Source organism: Malaya genurostris, chromosome 1 (genome assembly GCF_030247185.1).
Source record: "Malaya genurostris strain Urasoe2022 chromosome 1, Malgen_1.1, whole genome shotgun sequence".
In the NCBI taxonomy this organism is placed as follows: Eukaryota; Metazoa; Arthropoda; class Insecta; order Diptera; family Culicidae; genus Malaya; species Malaya genurostris.
In genome coordinates this window covers 148,732,948-148,753,199 of record NC_080570.1, presented here as the reverse complement: position 1 = coordinate 148,753,199, position 20,252 = coordinate 148,732,948, and the positions used below count along the sequence as shown (strand labels likewise).

Here is a 20,252-nt window from a genome sequence, read left to right as displayed (position 1 = left end):
CAACTTGCGATTCTCTCTTGGTAAATTCCACACAGCAACGATCATTATCAGACTGTAATTTTTTTAAGGGCCGTGAAATACTCAGAGTATGAAGTGAAGCGATGAAATGTAGAAAAATTCTCTCGCGGTTCATGCATTGACAGATTAGAGTTCTTGTAGCATCTTCTACCGGATTGAAAATGTTGTATATAATATAGATAAATAACAGGCAGCTTCTGTAAAATTTTCGGCAATCACCAACACTGCTGTGCTGTATCGATATTCAAGTTTCGAGATTCAAAAAAACATGATTCACAATAATTTTTTCCTGTTGGTATTGGTATCTATAGTAGTTTTGGTTTCCAAAAAAAAAAGGTTTTGGATTGTAATAACTTTGATATATAATATTGTAGACATTCTTTAATGCCAACCTTAATAAATGTTCGTTATATAGAAGAAAAAATGAGAATAGAAATTTGACTAATTCTCCCTAAAGTCACTAAATTGGGTTCCTCTTGTCGTAGGAGAACGAGCGACGTTGGCATTGATACTTTCTTTTGTTGCAGTCGGAGACAAAAATGCTTCCTCTCTCTTTGTTTGTTTTGAATGCGATGATTTACAAATGAGACAGTAAAAACGAAAATGAAAATACGTGACAATTCCAAGCTCAGATTTTGTCTATCAAATAAAAGATTTATAACAAAAGTTATAATTTTTAATGTAATTAGATTGGTGGAAAAAGACATTAGTTTTACCAATAGATTCCTTTATAAAGAACCTTTCCAGTATAGCTCTGTCAATTTCAATGCTTATGGATATCATCGTATTAAGCAACTAGGAGTACAAGGAAAAGAAAAATCTTCATACTACATTCCTTTTGTGGAATATGAACTATTCTGCTTTAACAGTTTACGCAACTGATTCTTAACGTGTAAACAAATTTCATTGGTTGCTACGATCCGTATAACACCAGAAAAAAACACTACTAGGACAGGGCTCGAACATACGAAAACGGACTTGTAGAATCAGCGCCTTTACATGAACCGCCAATTCGGAAGAATTGCAGCTATCGTAATAATTAAATTTGGACTTTTGCAAGTTTTATATTGTCGATAACCGGGAAAGTGTTACTGCCTTCTGGATATTTCCTAATCTCCAACATCCAGGTCAGTGTAGTCAAAAAGGGGTAGTCCTTCGCCAAAACGCATTCAACCACTCATGGACCCTACGAACTTTTGGTCAGATTTGACTAGCTACCACTTGTGTCTAGAGGTAGGGCCTTACTTAAGGAACCGAATTGCCCTCAATTTAGAATATTAGCTATACATTTCAACATTGAAACGAGTTCTAGATGCATGATATCGAGAATCAAAGCTATTACCGGCGTTTAGAGTAGGCTCGAATTCCATCACGCGCAGTCACAGAAATCCAGATGCGCTTCGATCAACTTGAAACGAGTTGCCTGATAAAGTTTTCCACCAACTTTCACAAAGCAAAGTCGTGTTCTGCATAAGCTACAGGATTACGATGTTGAGTGTATTTCGCATGAACTTTTGATTGACGGAACAGATCCGATAAGACCGTTTCTGCAATAAAAACTGTCAACGCAAGGTGACTTTTTGTTGATTGATTGGATGACACCTCTGGAGGTTTATTGAGACGTCGATTGAGCTGCTATCGGTTCCGGGTTCGTTTTGGTGGACTTGACGAAATTTGCGGCGACGGGAGTCAAATTCCAATCTGAAAAGCATTTGTGTTAAATTGAGAAAGATGCTGTTTAGACGAACGATCGTTCATCAGTTCATGACAGTTCACGGAAAAAGGAACTATTCAAGTAGCATTTAGAACAAAAACGAATGCTGCCTCAATGCGAATGTCATTTGAACTGAACTACAAACGGAACCGTTAAGGTGAACAATAGCTTGTTTCAATTACGGAATCCATCATCATTACCTTATCGTTCGGTTAACTCTTTCTCCCTCTCTCTTTCTCTCTGTTGGGGGATGATGAGTATAGTCTCGGTGGAACCTTCAATGAATGAACGTAGTTCACTGATATCGAAGCACCAAATGGCTTTTCAATTGGATTACTAGTCGACAAGAGAACAAGACTTGATTCACTGATAAAACAGATCAATCTGAATTATATCGGTTTTTTAGGTTATATGTATATTGAGAACTCGATCATACAAGGAAGAACCTTGTCCCATGCCGACTGAAACACCAGGGAGCTCCATGAGAACTAATTTTTTTTCGCTTAATCTCAGCAGTCATAACAGACTGCTTTTTGCACGTCGCAGCCGGTAGACGCAATGTAACTATTTACGCGCTGCAGTGATATCTTATCTTCATCCAATTGTGACAGCTTTTTGTTTACACTGTTTACACCCGGTACGGACAGATGCTGTCTTCTTTGTGTATTACAATAGCCTTATAGGGTGTACAACAGCTGATCGAGCAGACGAGTATCATGCTTGTGAACCGATCTTAAATGTTTAAGGTTCGAGCAACACCCGCGATGCGCTAGTTCGACTAGCCCTCATCAAGTCAACAAGTAGCAGTATAGCAAGCCCAGGCGTGGCGTGTGATGCGATCTTGATTTTCGTATCCGTTGGATCAAATATTTGCATACTGAACTGATGCAGGTGGGAAAAATTTTAAATATTATGATTAAAATAAATATGTACTTTGATAACGCCGGAATGTCCCAGAAAAATGCACTGACACTGGCTAACTGTGATTAGCTCCGAGCAACGAGGTGGAGGGGAGCAGCCTCCCCCCGTGAGTGAGTGGAATTCGGAAGTAGTCAGAGATACTTTGTATTTGTTTTCTGCGCCTTCTAGATGAGTCGTGTATTGCAAATTCTCTGAGAAATACTTTAGTAATATATACGCCTATGGGAAAAAAATTATTACATCAATACACGGTTAGAATGACATATCTGGTAGAAAGGGGAATTATCGTGATGAGTAGAATTTTTCATCTTCTCATGAAAACATGACAGCTTTTCATGATTTATGATCGACACCCATTAAAATCTTTCATGATACTAATATGTGTCACTTGCGGAATGTTTTTTTTTCGAAACTCGTAACTACCCTTTTCTTATCGGACATCACTTTGAACCTTTTAAATCAAGTGACAATGTGATAGAATGAGTGATTGTTTAATTGATAGGCAAAAAGCAGGCATTAGAATAAAAAGCACTTATTGTATACTTCATTCGGTGAAATATTTATCTAATAGTTAGAAATTTTGTTTATGGATAATTCGACTGACAGCCAATTGACATTGCATAAGACCACGAACGGTACCACGATGTATTGTTACATCTTTTACTTGTCAAATTACAACTGAAAGGATTTTTGTACTTTTAATATTTTTATTGATGTTAGAATATTATTTCGATAGCTATCAAAAATCGTAAAATATATTCGATTACTTCTGGAACCGGAAACCATGAGTCGGTATAGCCAACATAATTTTGTTTGACTATCAGCTTACAAGAGTTACATTTTGGAAAAGTTTTCTTCTTTTAAAGAATTTTATTTAGCACCGGTTTTACCCATTATTGGTCTTTCGCCGGCGGGTACATTTTAAAATAGTATTAGGCACAGTTTCGCTGAATTTTTTCGTTCTTTGTAAAATGATGCTTGGAAGTTTTTACACACGGCAATATATGAGTGCCCTGAAAATAGTAAATTCGACCAAACTAAAAGATTTCTTATTTTCGCGATCGAACTTTTAGAACCTCCATCGTCAAGCTTCAATGGCTTATGACATTTTCTGTGAGCAAAAAATTTTTTTCTATCTAAATTGTCCTCAGTTTTGAATAAATACCGACCTAATTGCAGTGATAATAAAACTGCTTATGAAAAATGAGTAACATGCCGAATGAAACAATGTCAGTGATTGTTTCGTTCGGCATGTCACTTATTATTCATAAATAGTTTTATTATTACTGCGATTAGGTCGGTTTTTATTCAAAACTCCGTTCAATGTTCTGTTTAATTTCCAACGACACCGATCATACATCGCTCAAACTTTCTGATTCACTACTCAATGTTTTGAGTAACCGAAATTTTAATTTATTGATTAAAAATATCTAAGCGTGTACACAACTGAATTCGATAGATCACTTCTTTTAGATCCAATTAAACTTTTTCGACTGTCTCATTAATTTTCTGTGCTTCCCAACAGAGCATGTGTTTTTGGCATCGGGAACGGGTTGACTCATTTTGGCCTCCGTAAATTTGATTTCGTTTTCGTGTGTTCACACTGTTAACATGCGGAAGAGATGGTGCAACAAATGACATGTATAAAAACTCAGTCGATTGGAAAACCAGATCGAATTTGCTACACCCAAATCAAAATCAACGATCCATCCACGATTGAACAAACACGGTTCAATGTTTGATAGATCGCTGAACACGGGACCTGTATGGAAATTAATATTGAACGGATTTGGAACACTTCTGCTAGACGGTTCACCGGATCAAGCAGCAACGGAAAAATACTCAACCCTCGGGCACCCACCTAAGGCTGACAGAAAGAAGTGTTAGGAAAACCAGTTTTTTTGCGGGGGTGCTAGCATATGCAAACATAAAACATTTGTCCTCGCACGAAACCACCCCAAATGTCGCCGACCGGTTTCGTATGCAGTTTCGACAGAACCGTTATAGGGTCAAAATGTCAGTCGGAAAGTGCGTGCAGTTTCGCACGTAGCTTCCAAAGCCAGCTTGGATGGTGCACCAAAAAGTCGGCACTTTTGACAAGTTTCTATATTGGTGCTGCATGCAATCGCGTGCCGGTTTGGGCCATAACCTGACTTGCATTGTTTAGTAATTGAAACGCAATCAGCTGTGAATTATTCATTGCTGTTGACATTTGTGACGGAGCTTGAAACGTTAAAATCTGACAATTAGACATTCATTTTGTTATGAGACATGAAACTGTTTGTAAAGTGCTACTTGAACAATATTGCAAAAAAACAACTGCTAATGAAACGAATGTGAACATCCCAAGTCAATGATTTGCGCCCATTGATTTATCTAACATGAAATAGTAAGTGGTATCATGTCATTCCCGAAAAAATCCCCTTTCGTTATCACAGATTGTGTGCGTTCGCTTGTAAAATATAAGTACTACATTGTTAGTAGAGATGGTCGGGTATAGAAATTCTTATACCCGAACCCGACCCGTACCCGAGTGATCAGCAAACAAAATTACCCGTACCCGACCCGTACCCGATTGAAAATTTAAAAAATTACCCGTACCCGACCCGTACCCGAAAAAAAATAAAAAATTTTACCCGTACCCGACCCGTACCCGATTAACCGTTGTGCACTCGAAAAAAAAAACACCTTTAACCACCCGAATGGGTACCCGGGTACCCATTTTTTTAAATCGCTGTAAGTTGAGCATTTTTCAACCGATTGAAGTAATTTTAGCACTGTTGGATTCAGGAACTTAAGCTCTTTGGGATTGGTACCCATAAAGATGGACATGGTGCTCCTGGTTCCCAGGAACCCGGATATCCTAAATGAGTTCCGACATCGAGGCATTTATACACGGATTTCACGTATTTTTGTAATCTTATCTAAGAATTGCTATATGAAATCAAGTGCTATGCTGAGTTGTTATGTTTATATATTTCAGGGGGCATCCGTTATGTACGTAACATAAAATTTTGAATTTTTCTACCATTCCTTTCCCCCTTTGTCGAGCATTTCTCAATCTTTTCACCATGTATTGTCACGTATTTTTGAAACCTCTCCCCCCTAAACGCGTGACGTACTTTATGTATGTTCCCTTATATACTTCACTTTCTTATCTTCAGTTTGAAAATTATTATGTACTTCAGGCCTATTGCGAGGAGCACGCAATACAATTTTTAATTCTGGCAACAAACATTTCGAAACATCACGAAGTTACTTCCCAAACAGTTTCGTTCTCATTTATATTTCCTTTTTTTCGTTCTATGAGAGTAAGTCCAGAATAGGCCAACTACCCTTTAGATGACGTCATTTTTCTACAAAAGGTTCATTTTGGTACGGCCTTTCTCAAATAGCTGGTTTGGAAAAGTTTCAAATTAGTAAATGACATTTATGGTGGAAAACACAAGTGTCGGAACATTCTACGGAAATCCGGATTAACGGGAACCAGAAGAACCTACTACAGCAATATACACGGCCATCGAAAAGTGGATAAATTTCTGAATTTACCCGTACTGAAAAAATTCAAATCGGATGGAATTTGCCTTAGTTACAAGCATTTTTATTTGTGGGTACCCGGGTACCCATTCGGGTGTTTACGTAATAAAAAAAATTTGAGCCCCCCCATTCGACCCCCCTTACTGTAAAATGAAAAGTCAAAGCATGAGAAGTTATGGTCCAACTAGTTCTTGGAATTGACCGAATTGCAGAATCTTAGTTTAAACCTAACTCAGAAATTTCTTATTTTGAAATTCGAAAAGGTACCCGGGTACCCATTCGAGTGCATAAGGGTTAAAAATTACCTGTACCCGTACCCGACCCGAATGAGTAGTAAAAATTTTACCAAAATTCAGTATGGAAAAAATAAAGTGTTTTAGATATCGAGCCGTATCAGGCTCTAGTTGGTAAGAAAAATACATTAAAATGCTTGTTTACTTTTAAACATATAAATACAATGTGAAGCATGAATAATGTAATGTAACTTTTTTTTAAACATGCAAACCATTTTCGTTCAGCGGAAGGATACAACTAAGTTTCTGTCAAATCAGAAGTGACATTGAGGTTACCAATGTCGAAATAACCGCTAGTTCAAAAATAAATGTTAGATGGCGGACCCTGTAGATTTTCAATGTCTTTGGTACTTTATACTAATTTACAAATGTGAACAAAAGGGAGTAATATCAACTCAAATTTTTCGAAAAGTATATTTACCCAAAATGTCGTAATACCCGTTGTATTCAATTTTAGGTAGGTATGGTTTTTACGAAACAGTGCGACTTTTGATCCAATTCTTTAGAACCACAAGTAAGCGTGCTCATTATCTTGACACACAAATAAAAATTCACATTCGAATCACTTGAAAAATCACGTAAAATAGTTCCAAATGTCAAATTGAATATTACACGTGACGAAAATGAATGTTATGCGAACATCCCCTAAAATGAATAGTTTGTTATCAGTTCGTTTACTTGAATTGACCAAAGAATCAAACAATGTACGTGTATTCCCGGTGTGAAAAATTCAATTTTGAACATGGTGAACAGTGAGTCCTTCAAGTGTAAGTAGTTTGAACATTCGTAGGAAATTTTTTTGGTTACAATTTTTTACTACAAAGCAAAATGAATTATGATTTTGATTTAAATTAATCTGTCAACTATGCCCGTTTTGTAGCCTCACAAACCCACACCCACGATGTTATCGGTAGCTGGTGGTTTTTACAGCCATTGAACCGGTGGAACCCTCAACGAGTGAACACGGTGAAAATTTGAGTATTTCGCGAGAAAAGATTTTCACCCTTACTTTTGCGACTCCACGTTGTCACGCATCGAGATTTTCACTTGTTGTCCAGTGAAAAGAAACCAAAATTAACTAGCAATATAGCCCAACTTGCTGTGCCATCAATCGGTGTCATTTCAAGTGAGGTGACACCACCCAGAAGTGCAGAATAAGAAGAACTTCTATGCAGATTTTCTGAATTAAATGTTCATGTTTTTATGGTAAGAATCCTAATGATTTTTATGAAAATTTTGAAAATCTCCAACCAATATTTAAAATAACAGTTTTCTGGTATCTGAATGTGATATGAGTACTACACTACATTTTATATACTGCCCATCCTTGCATATCAGTCCCATATGGAAAATCGGCATGTTGAGAAGACGATCAAAAGTTTATTACCGATTTTTTTTATTTATTGTGCTCCCTAATGCTGGTCCCGGGTTGGCGGTTCAATGCATAGGACGCTGGTCTTACAAGCCAGCTGTCGTATGTTCGAGTCCCGACCTGGAAGGATTCTTAGTGTCAGTAGGATCCATAGTACTAGCCATGCAATGATTCTGTACGCTAAGAATCGGCTGCGAAGTCTGTTGAAACAGAAAGGCCAAATTCCACGAAAGGAATGTACAAGGTGAGATGAAAAAACTGCAACAAAGTAAAACGCCATAATTTTTTCATTTTTTTTTTAAATTTTATTGAATGAAAGCAAAAAATGTCGGAAATAACATCAAATTTGAGAATCGGTTTAGATTTGTTCGAATTGGCCGCCTTTGGCACGAACTATGGCCTTCAAACGGCCAATGAAACCATCACACGCTGCCCGAAAGTGGCTCTGCGGTATTTTGTCCCATTCTCGGCGAAGCGCTTGCTTGAGATGATCGACACTTTGGTATTTTTTAGTGCCAACCTTGCTTTCCAAAATACCCCAGGCACAATAGTCCAACGGATTGGCATCCGGAGATTTTGGTGGCCATTGTGCGGTGGAAATGAAGCGAGGAACCTCATTTCTTAACCATTCTTGGGTGGCGCGTGCTGAGTGCGATGGTGCTGAGTCCTGTTGGAATGTCCAAGGTCTGCGGCCGAAATGTTTGCGTGCCCAGGGCTTCAGAACTCCCTCCAAAATATTTTCGCGATAGATTTGCGCATTTATTTTGACCCCACGGTCGATGAATACGAGCGGCGAGCGACCATCGGCTGTTATGGCGGCCCACACCATCACCATGGCCGGCTTTTGAGTTCTGGTGGCCAACCGAAGTTGCAAATTTTCAGCTGACCTCTCTGGCAAGTAAACACGATCATTTTGTTTGTTTACAAACTGCTGGATAACGAATGGTTTCTCATCGGAGAAAACCAAATTCGGCAGTTCACCACTTTCGGCCAAGCGAAGCAACTCTTTAGCTTTTTCGAGTCTAACTTTTTTTTGCGCATCAGTAAGATCTTGCACTTTTTGGAACTTCAATGGCTTTAGTCCAAGCTCATTTTTCAATATTTGCCGAATGGCATATTGCGATATGTTCAGCTCACGAGCCATTTTTCGGCCACTGCGACGCGGATTTCGTTCAATTCGCTTCTTCACTTTTCGAACCATTTCTGCCGATGTTGCTGTTTTTTTTCGTCCACTTCCTTGACGTCGGGCTACGCTACCAGTATCACGGTAACGAGCGATGGTACGAGACACAAAAGATTTATTCACTTTTAAATGCTGGAGGGCTCTAACGATAGCCACTTGTGGTTTTCCAGCCAAATGCAAAGCAATCACACTATCACACTTGAATTCCATCACAAATAACTTTTTTTCTGAAAAATTCCCACCAAAATGCTTTTGTGCGCTTGTAAATAATATAATGAGCTGTCACTAGAATAAATCTGACAGCTGTGGGACGAGCGGTTTAGAAATGACAGCAGTCTGAAGTTGGTTGCAGTTTTTTCATCTCACCTTGTAATGCCAAGACTTTGCTTTGCTCCCTAATGCTAAATCTTGGTATTATTACATGAAATATCGGTAATACACCTTTGCTGTTCCAATATTGCAACAAATGAAATTATTGAAATTTTGCACTGAATGGGACTGATATGCGGGTACTTTAGCATATGGGACACAGAAATGAGTTGATATTTTTTTATATTTTACTGAACAAACCCTCAACTTTAATTGCAATTTCTGAGAGTATATTGAGGAAAGACTCCATTCCTCAAGCTAACTCAAAATTGGCGAAAATCGATATGAGACTGATATGCGAGTATGGGCAGTATATGAATCAAATAATTTTTACTGGATTGTGCATTAAACAGCTTTAAAATGGCAGTCCATCAAAACCTACGTGAAAAGTAGATTCCGACCGCAACATCATAGAGCTAAGGCAGTGTGTCTTATTAAATATGTTATAAACAAAGTAGGGCGGGAAATATTCACATACCTTTTCACGTAACTATGATTGATACTTTTTTTGAATGAAGAAAAAAATGAAAAAGATGCCAGTTGACAGGTCTGGTCCTAGGCGCGAATGTCAAAACCCCTTGAATCAAATTGATTATTTTTCGGAAGAACTGTTTTGCAATGAAAAAATCTCGTCAACGTGTAAACATATTTCTGTGAAGTACAAATGGTCGGGTAATCGATCCGAAAAAACAATTTACCCGTACCCGACCCGTACCCGAGTGAGCGGTAAATTTTTTTACCCGTACCCGACCCGTACCCGAGTGAGCAGTAAAATTTTTTACCCGTACCCGACCCGTACCCGATTGAAAATAAAAATTTTTACCCGTACCCGACCAAAAACCCGTCGGGTACGGGTACGGGTCGGGTTTCGGGTAAAATACCCGATACCCGACCATCTCTAATTGTTAGACTGCATCATCTCGAAATAACCTTTCAAAATTATTAATACTCATTCAAAGTTTATGTGCCCTCATGAAACGTTGTCAACCGTTGAAGGCTGTGAGTGACCATGAGTGTCATCAAAGTAACCCGCTACGCTATAGACACTCGAATGGTATTGATCTTGTCAAACGGTACCGCCAGGCTCAATAACAATTGTAATTCCGCAAGTGCTGGTGGAATGTACATAGAAGGAAAAAAGTGTGTGCTACTTATTTTTCTGTTACTCTGAAAAGATAATAATGTCGCTGGATGCTAAACCTAACCCAGTTTCCACCCTAACTGTTGTCAAACCGTTTGTTTAAAGCTAGTTTCGAACCTAGTTTCAACGTTGTTGAACTGCAAATGGAGTCAGTTTCGAACCTGATTTTTATATCAGATTTGCTTAAGTTCCCGTTACTAAGTGCGAATCCAGCACAGTTTCGTGAGAAGTGTTTGTTTGATGAAATTACCCTAGGTCAGTTTCAGTTTTCTCGAGCAAAAACGACCTTAGTATGCTTCGTTTTCTGCACAATGATTGTTAGACTTCAACATATTGTTTGCTCTCCAGTAACAGAAAAAAAACTCTTCAGACGGAATTGATTCCTTGAATAATTATCTACGGTGTACGGTTGAGGCTTTGGTAGCATGGTACTATCGCATACCTGTTCGCTTTGTGCACACTGTTCACGCATAAGAGTAAACAAGAACTCTGTTTGCCTGTCTTCAGTCTCAGGGTTTGAACCCTTGTTCTGCGAGATCCTTGAAAATGAAGTGGGTTTACTTACTATGCCTAGTTTGTCTGATCACTGTACTTGTAAGTATGTATAACTACTTTCAAGCGCTGTTGTTAGACTATAGTAGACATGACATTTCGTTCTGATGTTCGATACCTTCGAATGGTCACCGTTATCGTCGGCAGTGTAATAAAAGAAAATAATATTAAAAATGTAACATAATTTGAGATGGATAGATTGACTAAAACAAACGATATTTCGTACAAGTCCTGCGTTCGTCTAGAGAAAACAATGGTCGTCAGTTGAAAGGTTACTTATAGTCAACAAACCAAAGCAAGGTTAGCTTTGTGCAGTGTACTTGTTCTGTTTGTTTGCATTACACAAGCACTTAGAAAATTGCAACTGAACCTTGAGGTGTCTCGGCTCGACAAGATTGATATGTCGAGTGTGCTGCATAGTGGGCAGACATGTCCGGTCAAATTGCAATTGCAACCGAAGCAGTCGGCCCATTTTGTCAAATTGCAGTGAAAACATCGGAAATCTGAAAAAGTCCTCCGGCGAAAAATCGTTAAGAACATTATTTAAGTTTAGCACCAAAAAGTACAGAGCGGTTGAGTAAAAAGGTACAGAGCGGATTTTTTTTGCTCACCAAAATGATTCTGATCAGCTATTATGGTACGGGAACCGTGCACAGATTTTCACAGACAGGTTTTTGCCTTGATCACAGATTTTTGGAAAAATGACCTGGCATCCCTGCTCACGGTTGTTCTCTCAAATACAGAAAAATAGAAGTGCCAAATAATTGATTACTTTTCATCAAAATTCGAGTCTTTTGATTCAGCTAAAATTAACTTTCACAGATAATTAAAAAAAATGTTCTCGCCTCTTTGAACTCCACTGACGGAAACTCAGTTGCAATGTGTTTCCCTAATTTGAAGACTTTTAGAGGCTCATTGACAGTTTGTGATTACTGTTTAAAATCTGTGCAGCATATTGAGAATCTGTGAAACAAAGGTTAATCGGCACATAACCGCAAAACTGAATTATCGGTAGTGACACCTGTCAAAAAAAAATGGAACCTGGAAAAGGAGGGTTCTTCCGAAAGTGTTCATATTAGCAGCAATGATTTGCAACTACTGTTTCGTTTATTCAATAGTACAAATAGATATCAGCAATAAAAGTTAGCTCGGAGTAGAAGAAAATCGATCTCAAAGTGATTACTACTAGGGTAACAGAGGTATTTTGGCCACTTCATATATTTTGGCCCACCTAACAAACTATATGGATTCAATCGATCTTAGGTAACCCACGTTGCATCAGTTTGAAGCTAATCACATTAAATTACCTATTGCGGAGGGATTTTTCAAAAATATTAAAACGTTTGGTGGATATTTTTACAAAGTGGGCCAAATAAAATCGATCCTAAAGCGGGCCAAAATACCTCTGTTACCCTACCTTTACTGTTACCCTACGATTAAACATGGAACATCTTCAGAAATGTCCGAAATTGGGTAAGGTTAGGTTTTTTCGGATAAACTTTTTTTAACAGAAACCAGTGTATTGTTGATTTCTTGAGTACTAGAATGTTTAGCGATCGAGTACCATTTATGTTGGATACTTTATTTGTTATTTCCGGACATTTGAAAAATGGTATTGAACCAAGTTTAATATCATTCTAAATAAACGTTAGTTTTCGCACAAAAAATAAAATCAACATTACCATCTCAGAGTAAAAGCTTTTTCTTCCACTTCTATGATTTTTCAATTGAATTTGCCCGTTTTTTAAAAAAAATCGTTAAAAAGGTGAAGTAATTAAAAATTTTCCTTCCGATTTGACAGTTCTTGCTGAAGTATCATCTCTAAATAAGCAGCGCCTCTACATTTAATTTCAGCGTCATTGTGGCCATTTTCCAATCCACGTGTGAATGTGTTGGTGTGTCTATCCTCAGTTGTTGTGTGGTTAATGCTAGTGTGCGTGTCGCAAATACCCAGTGAATTTTGCCAAACCCCGTCGTGCCAATTGTTGAAGACATATCTCGATGAACATTAGAAAAGGTCTCAAGTGCAAATGACAGAATTTATTGGGAATCACTGGAATTTACCGTAATAATTGAAAGAGAATGTAAACAAAGAGAAACTGTCATTTGCATTTGGAATCTTTACTAATGTTCGTCTTCATATATGCCATACAAATACTAAAACAATCAAAGAACAGATGAGAAAATCATGAATCTGTTTATGAAAATCTTTAACACTCTATGGAACTGATTTTTTACATGGTTTATAAGTTATCTTACGAAACTCCAAGTGCGTTTTCAGCAGTGTAATGAAATTCTTAAATGTATTTTCTTTAGTGCGAGATTGGATCTTGCAACAGAGTTGCCATGCTATTTTTTCAAAAATCTATCTGATTCAAAAATTTATCTGGATTTGTCTGGGTCTAACTATATACAAGGAGATTTTGACCGAGCTTCATTTTCAGGAAAGAAAAAATGGTTTAACACCTATCGTATAGAGGCCTAAACCGTAAAGATAAGCATAAACAATTGATTCACAATTAGATATATGGGTTACAATACATTTTATTGTATCTTGACAAGATTTTTTTCATTTCCAACGATTTAATATATTGTTTCTACGATTCTACAATTGAATTTATTGTACACGCGGTGTTTCAAACAATATGCAAACTGTACATTTGATTGATTTCCAAGAAAACATGTATGAGAAAATTTTATGATTTGAATTTTTACGATACTTAACAACCTATACATTCTATTGTAAAAAGCCTTTTCACAATTAATTGAATAGTGTATAACAATACATGAAAATATTTTTCAATGGTCAAAGCAAAATTGTGACAAATCGTATTGTTTTTCTACAATATTTTTTATTCGGGATTACATTCCTTTTGTGGAATTTGGCCTTTCTGTTTCAACAGACTTCGCAGCCGATTCTTAGTGTACAGAATCATTGCATGGCTAGTACTACGGATTCTACTGACACTAAGATCCTGTCAGATCGGGGCTCGAACATACGATAACCGGCTTGTAAGACCAGCGTCCTATGCATTGAACCGTCAGCCCGGAACGTTTGTAGCAACAGGTTCTATTTTTTGTTAGTGAGATCGCGCTTAACACAAACGGTGTTGTGTCTGAAAAAACCGGAATGATAAACTGTGCTCTTGGTTGTGTAATCGACGCAGATGTTGTGTCCAGGAGTGCTCCGAATTGTGCTTCAGAATGGAAACGAATGTACTCAAATGTCATTTATGAGGAACAAGTGTCTGATTGGTGCCTGAGTCTCGAAGTTAAAAATGAATTATAAACGGAATAATAAATAAACACAGTAGGGTAATTTTAAGTATTGCGTGCAAATTACATAATATTTTAATGCAATACTCAGAAAAGGAGCAATTTTGGTATTTGTGGAGCAAAATTTTACTCAAAATTTGAGTGCATATTACTCTATTTTTGGCACGTGTACAAATAAAGAATTACTAGAGATGAGTAGATTTTACCCAAACATTGGTTCCAGTGGAAGAACTCAAATTTGAGTAACTAAGGAGTTACTCTAAATTAGAGTTGTTCCACTTTTTCTGTAGATGAGTAGGATCTTACGCATTTTTGAGTAACTACTTATAAGCGTTTTAAGTTAAAAAAAATGACATGTAAATGGTTGCCAGATTGCATGAAATAATCGATGGAATTCACGCGTTTTTTTTACAACGGCCTCTGATGGTTGTCTATTCCACAATACTAATATTGAACTGATTCAAAACGATCCGGTCTGTTTTGACTGGCCGTGTTCAGATTGGTACAAACTCGTCAATGATTTATTAAATTCTTGACCCTTCAATGGTTGTCAGTTTTCTGCCAACGCTGATTCAGAATATTGTCCAGAGATACAAATTTCTTATATAGCGCTGTAGACTTTTGAAATACGAGTTTTCGCAGACTTTTGCAAAAATTTACTGACTTTTGAAAATGCCACGATGTTTCTTTTTTGCTTGCAAAGCCAGTTTTGTGTATCATACTTGAATTATTGAAAGCCGCAGACATTTTTTCCGATTTACAGAGACTTTTGCAACTCTGTCTGAAGATCTTTGAAATGTTTACCTGGCATCTCTAATGCTGTAAGAATATCGAGATTTTTTCGGGTAAACGCCTACTGCCATCGGGAGGAAATCGTTTAGGCAATTGCTTAGAATCTAAGTTATCACTGATGATTTTTTCTTAAAAGTTATTTTAGTTGATTGTACTTTTTGGAATGGGATTGACACCTGGATCTACCTCAGCCAGTTGACCCATTGTTTAACCGAATATCTATAATTTTCCAGCACACATGAGATCATCAATATCCTGTGCTAGAAAAAACCCCGGAACCCCATATCGAACGGGGATTCACTTCTGAAAATCCCGTTTTTTAAATATAAGCAAATCACACAAACCATCGTAAATCATAGTAGCTCCATTTGTCAGTCTTCGTCTGACAAATGAAACTACCCCAACCAACTTCAATGAGCCACTGACGTTGACAGATTGATGGCTGGTTGGCTGTATGACATGCATAAGCTAATCGTCTCTAGCGTTCGTCCAAAAACGGCTGTAAAACGTGTAGCTGCACGAAATGAGCGGGATAAAATCATCCGCTTGAGCCGATTCAGAAGCAGGTGTATTTTTTTATTCCATTATCGCCTTTAGTGACTTGCTTGGTATGCTCATCACGCTTCAGCGCTAGATGCTCGGACAGGTGACAGGTGACCGTAAGCACTAGCTATTCGACAATAAGTCAAAAGAGCGAGAGATAAGTTGTTTTCCGTCCATTCTAGGGTGAAACTTTTCTTCATCGGCGCCTGATCAGGGGTTGGTTTTTCTATTTCTTCTTCGTACGAATGAGTGATCTGAGATTCTGAGTTTGGGCTTCTTGTTATAACGGGAGCGAATTTTTTTTTGTGAGTTTCGAGTGAGAATGAGAGAATCAGCTGCTTCCAACTATAGCGTCCAGTGTTGTTAGGGGTGGCTTTTCCGTTTTGCTCTTCTCCGTTGTAAACAACGATGAACGAACAAAGAGAGGGAGAGAGAGCGAGCACGCAAACGGGAGAATGGCTCTGAGAGAATCAGCTGCTTCCAGTGGTGGTGCGCAACGCGGAAAAGGATGTTTAAATAATTGCCATTCGGATAGAAGGCTTTTCAGTACATCCAAGAATTCCGGCGCATTCGGTCTCGCGAACCACCACCGAAAAGAGATAGTTGTGTGGCACTTGAAATTTTTCATTTGGTAGGACTCTGAGTCTACCTGAATCTGGTTGAAAGATAAGTGCACTTGAAACCGAACGGAAAACTTGTGACATTGTGCTGTTTTGTGGAATAGGAAAAATATTATGTGTTATAGAATTAAACAATCGTGCTTCGGAAAGGGTTTAAATTTTAAGCAATTTATTTTTATGAGACAGTGCTGTTTTTGATTTGTTTTTTAAAGAAGAAACTCTGGGATCTGTACTGTACTGTGGACTGTGAAGCCTATATTTGCTTGCACTAATCGATTCGTCCGAACGAACGATAACCGTTTTGGACACAACATCCGGAACATCGAACTCCCATTAATCGTTAGAAGCTCGTTTTTGTTCCTGCAGCTTATCGTCGATGTGTAACGTCAGCAGCAGGGAGATATAAAAATAATTAAATCGCACCAGGGCACGCATCAAATCAGTTTCGGGCCCCGGTATTGGAATGCAAACAGTGAATCATCGTGTATCGAAGTGTCATAATAAATCATAGAACCGGCCATAATTCTCGGCCCGGTCGAAGCGAGTTTCTACGAAGCAGTGAAAAACGAAGTTGTCGGTTTACCGGTCTCCATTCAGGTTTCGAGTTCACCTCTAGAGCCCAAATCGGCTCGATCTTCTCCGTTGAGGTTGCTTCATTTGGGAATGGAAGTAGTGGCTGACTTTCGAGTCGCATTCCCGTATCTAGTGAAGGCGAACGAAGCATTGCTGGGTACCTCGGAGTACGAGCGTGATTTCAACTATCTCGTCGGCACGCATCAAGTGCGGCTGGACAAGCTGGATCGGGCTATCTCGGCCGTCAGTCCGGAAGTTACCATCGCGTAGACACCTCCAATGAGCAACTGTGTCACCGCAGTACCCCAACCGTAGCCTCTGACCTGCCAAATACCAAATCAATCAGACGTATTGAGTCGGAAGTCACCTACGCCACACACTCCACCTGATCTGATCCGATCTGATACCGATCCAAAGTCCCAGTTCCAGGGGTGATCCATCGGAGTAGTTCTGTATTTAATTCAGACAAAAAAATGAACCCAAAGCTGAACCCGTTAGATGATTCGGAGCAAGCGCCGCATCTGGCGATTGTTCCGGCGGACATTCTCTACAGTATCGATCTCGGTCACGTGCCCCACGACGGCACGGTCACTACCATCAGCAGTAATCTAAGTAATAGTAATAATAACAACATCATCGGTGCTACTAGCTTTAGGCCTGACGATCTGAGGATTGACGTTCGAGGAGCCCAGGATTTCTATCGACCCGATGACGATGGTTTCAGACCATTCACAATCTACGGGCACCACGGTGAGTTAGGTATGTTATATCTATTCTTGAAGTTTTTGATTTTCTATGTGTTGTATAAGCACTGTAAATTGTTACATAGGATTGTTAAATGTTATCACATGCTTTCGATGTATTGCCCCATCTGCACATTGCACTGTATGTAGGAAGCCAACGCATCCATCATCTGTTATTTTGCTACATGCAGGCTTTTTTTATTTAATTCGCCATGTCATTTTATCCAATCGACCACTATCTCTATAAAACGAACACCATCTAATTGGGTAATTTAAGGCCCCAACTTCCGTCTATAGTGTCACATATTTAAAAAGATAGGCAATCTTGTGCATTGAAATGAACAACAATTTCCCTTGCTTTTGTGCGCACCACGATTATCACAAGTGACAATATGATGGTTACCTGAATGTGTATAATTACTCTAGCCTACGTCAAAACAAAGACATTGTAGGAATTCGACGGAATGCACATGACAAAGCTTGTGAAAAATGTCAACGTGCGTTCAATTATGATACGAGCAGAGTAACGCGACTATAGTAATAAGAGTTCTTACTATCCCCTTGATTTTCCATAAGAACATAAGATTATTAAACATTCAGGGGATTTTTAGGTTGTGCTTCGATCACATATTTGTTTCCATTTCGTCACGTTTCGTCTTCGACTGATCGGTGCATTAGCATTTTAAATTGAGCTACCGTTGCCACCTAACAGTAACTGTCAGTAGTCATTCGTTCTCGTCCGAGCCTTCAGAAAGGAGATTACGTTTCGGTGCTATATTCTAAAAGTTTTATTCATGCCGAGTAAACTTTGCGTTTGCTTACCGGTTCGTGGAGAACTGTTTGGTGGTAATGGTAGTTCAATTAGAACTGCTAAAGCGCTGATGAGCCGAAGACTATGTATGTAAGAGAACAAGTTAACAGTTCATAATTCTTCAGATGCAGATTTTTCGATAAATTGGTTTGAGTTAATAGCAAGCTACACTGCCTTTATTACCAGTTTCCCAAAAATAACCTTCAGCAGAGTTATCATTGGAATAGTAGGCCTGGACCAAAACTGACGATTCTAATGGCGCTTTCCGTTATCCACGCGCACTGCCAACAAATAATTTACACTGAGGTCTCTTTTTACGAGTAAAAAAAACCGCGCAAAAAAACCACGTAACTTCGGAAATGCGCGTAAAAAACTCAAAACTGAAGAAATTTTTTTATGCCAAATATTTTAGAAATGCATGAAACGTCCAGATCTGGTGTAATCTAAAAAAAACGTTGGTAAACATCGACTTTGGGACTTAGAGACCTCGTAACTTCGGAAATCCGCGTAGAAAAAACCGTGAAATGGAAGAAAATTTTTTTAATGTGAAAATCGACTTTTAGACTCGATCTGGTGTAATCTAAACATTTTTTTTCGAAAAAAATTCAAAATTTTCTAAGTGTCAAAAAGTTGACTTAAAAAAATTTGGGATAACACCAGATCTCGAAGTGCCATGCATTCCTAAGACAAAACAAGAAAACCGCGTAACTTCGGAAATCCGCATAAAAAAGCCGCGTAAAAAGAAACCGCTTAAAAACGCGTAAAAAGGGTGTATTTGTATTAATATTCATGCAATATTTACCCTATTCCTAAAATCTGCGACCGTTTCAAAATACTTCCACTTCTATTGAGAAATAATATAGAACTATCATTTTCTAATAAAAAAAAACTATTGTTCACTCATTCTTGTAGAAGAACTAGTTCTTAAAATTGATCCCGTGCACGATTAAACCTAAAAATCTACCCGCACTCGATCCGAGCCCGAAAATTGTTTTTCCTAATCCCAAACACGGAATAATTTTAAAGTTAGAATACCCGAAATTCGATCATCTCTAATTGAAAATTTTTGAACCGGAACCACATCCGTACTAGAGATGATCGGGTAAGCAATTTCTTAAACACGACCAATACCCGATCGGAAGAAAAAAATTATTATATCCATACCCGAGAATATTTTTTCTTCTAAACCCGAACCCAAACCCAACCCGTACCCGATAAAAACTAAAGATCACTGCTCATACCCAAATCGAACCCGAAGACACTCGAGCATTCGGGTTCGAATACCGTAAAACCCGACAAAATTTTTGAATCCAAACCCGACTCGTACCCGTTAAATTGAGAAAATGCACCCGAACCCGACCAGTTCCCGTCGGGTTCGGGTTTCGGAAAAAATACCTGAAACCCGACCATCTCTAAGCCGTACCAGTTATAAAAAAAATTCATTCTTACCCGACCCGCACCCGACTCTTTTTTGTTTCCTTACCCGTGCTCAACGGAACACGAAAAACTCTACAAGGCGTTCTTTTCTTTTGTACACCGCTGTACTGTCCGAGATGGTCGGAAAAATTTTGAACCAGAGTCCTCAAATCTAAAAAAAAATATTTTAAATTGGTTTTGGGAATTGAGATTTTGAGATTTTCGAAATTGAAATTTTCTTGCTGATGCCAAATGTCTTAGAAATGCATGAATTGTTGAGATATGGATTAATATCATAAAAAAATTGGAAACAAAACGTCTGGAGCAGAGAATCTTAGACCTCCTACTTTGGAGATCCTCATTAAAACCGCAAAACTG

At 38.3% G+C, this 20,252-nt stretch overlaps 1 protein-coding gene across 9 annotated transcripts in view; it reads left to right on the top strand.

The window, feature by feature from the left end:
• Positions 1-20,252, top strand: part of LOC131426175 (solute carrier family 41 member 1) — a 96,457-nt gene that overhangs the window by 55,244 nt on the left and 20,961 nt on the right. For 6 of the 9 annotated variants that reach the window (XR_009229061.1, XM_058588684.1, XM_058588681.1 and 3 more), the window contains exon 2: positions 16,698-17,663. The exons of 1 other annotated variant lie outside the window; for it this stretch is intronic. Coding sequence is in view for 7 of the 8 variants with exons in the window: in XM_058588684.1 (XP_058444667.1) it covers positions 17,378-17,663 (286 nt within the window). In the remaining variant the exon portion in view is untranslated. Of the gene's footprint in view, positions 1-16,678; positions 17,664-20,252 lie in introns of all 9 variants that reach the window. 2 more of the 9 variants (XM_058588688.1, XM_058588683.1) reach the window with 2 other exon arrangements.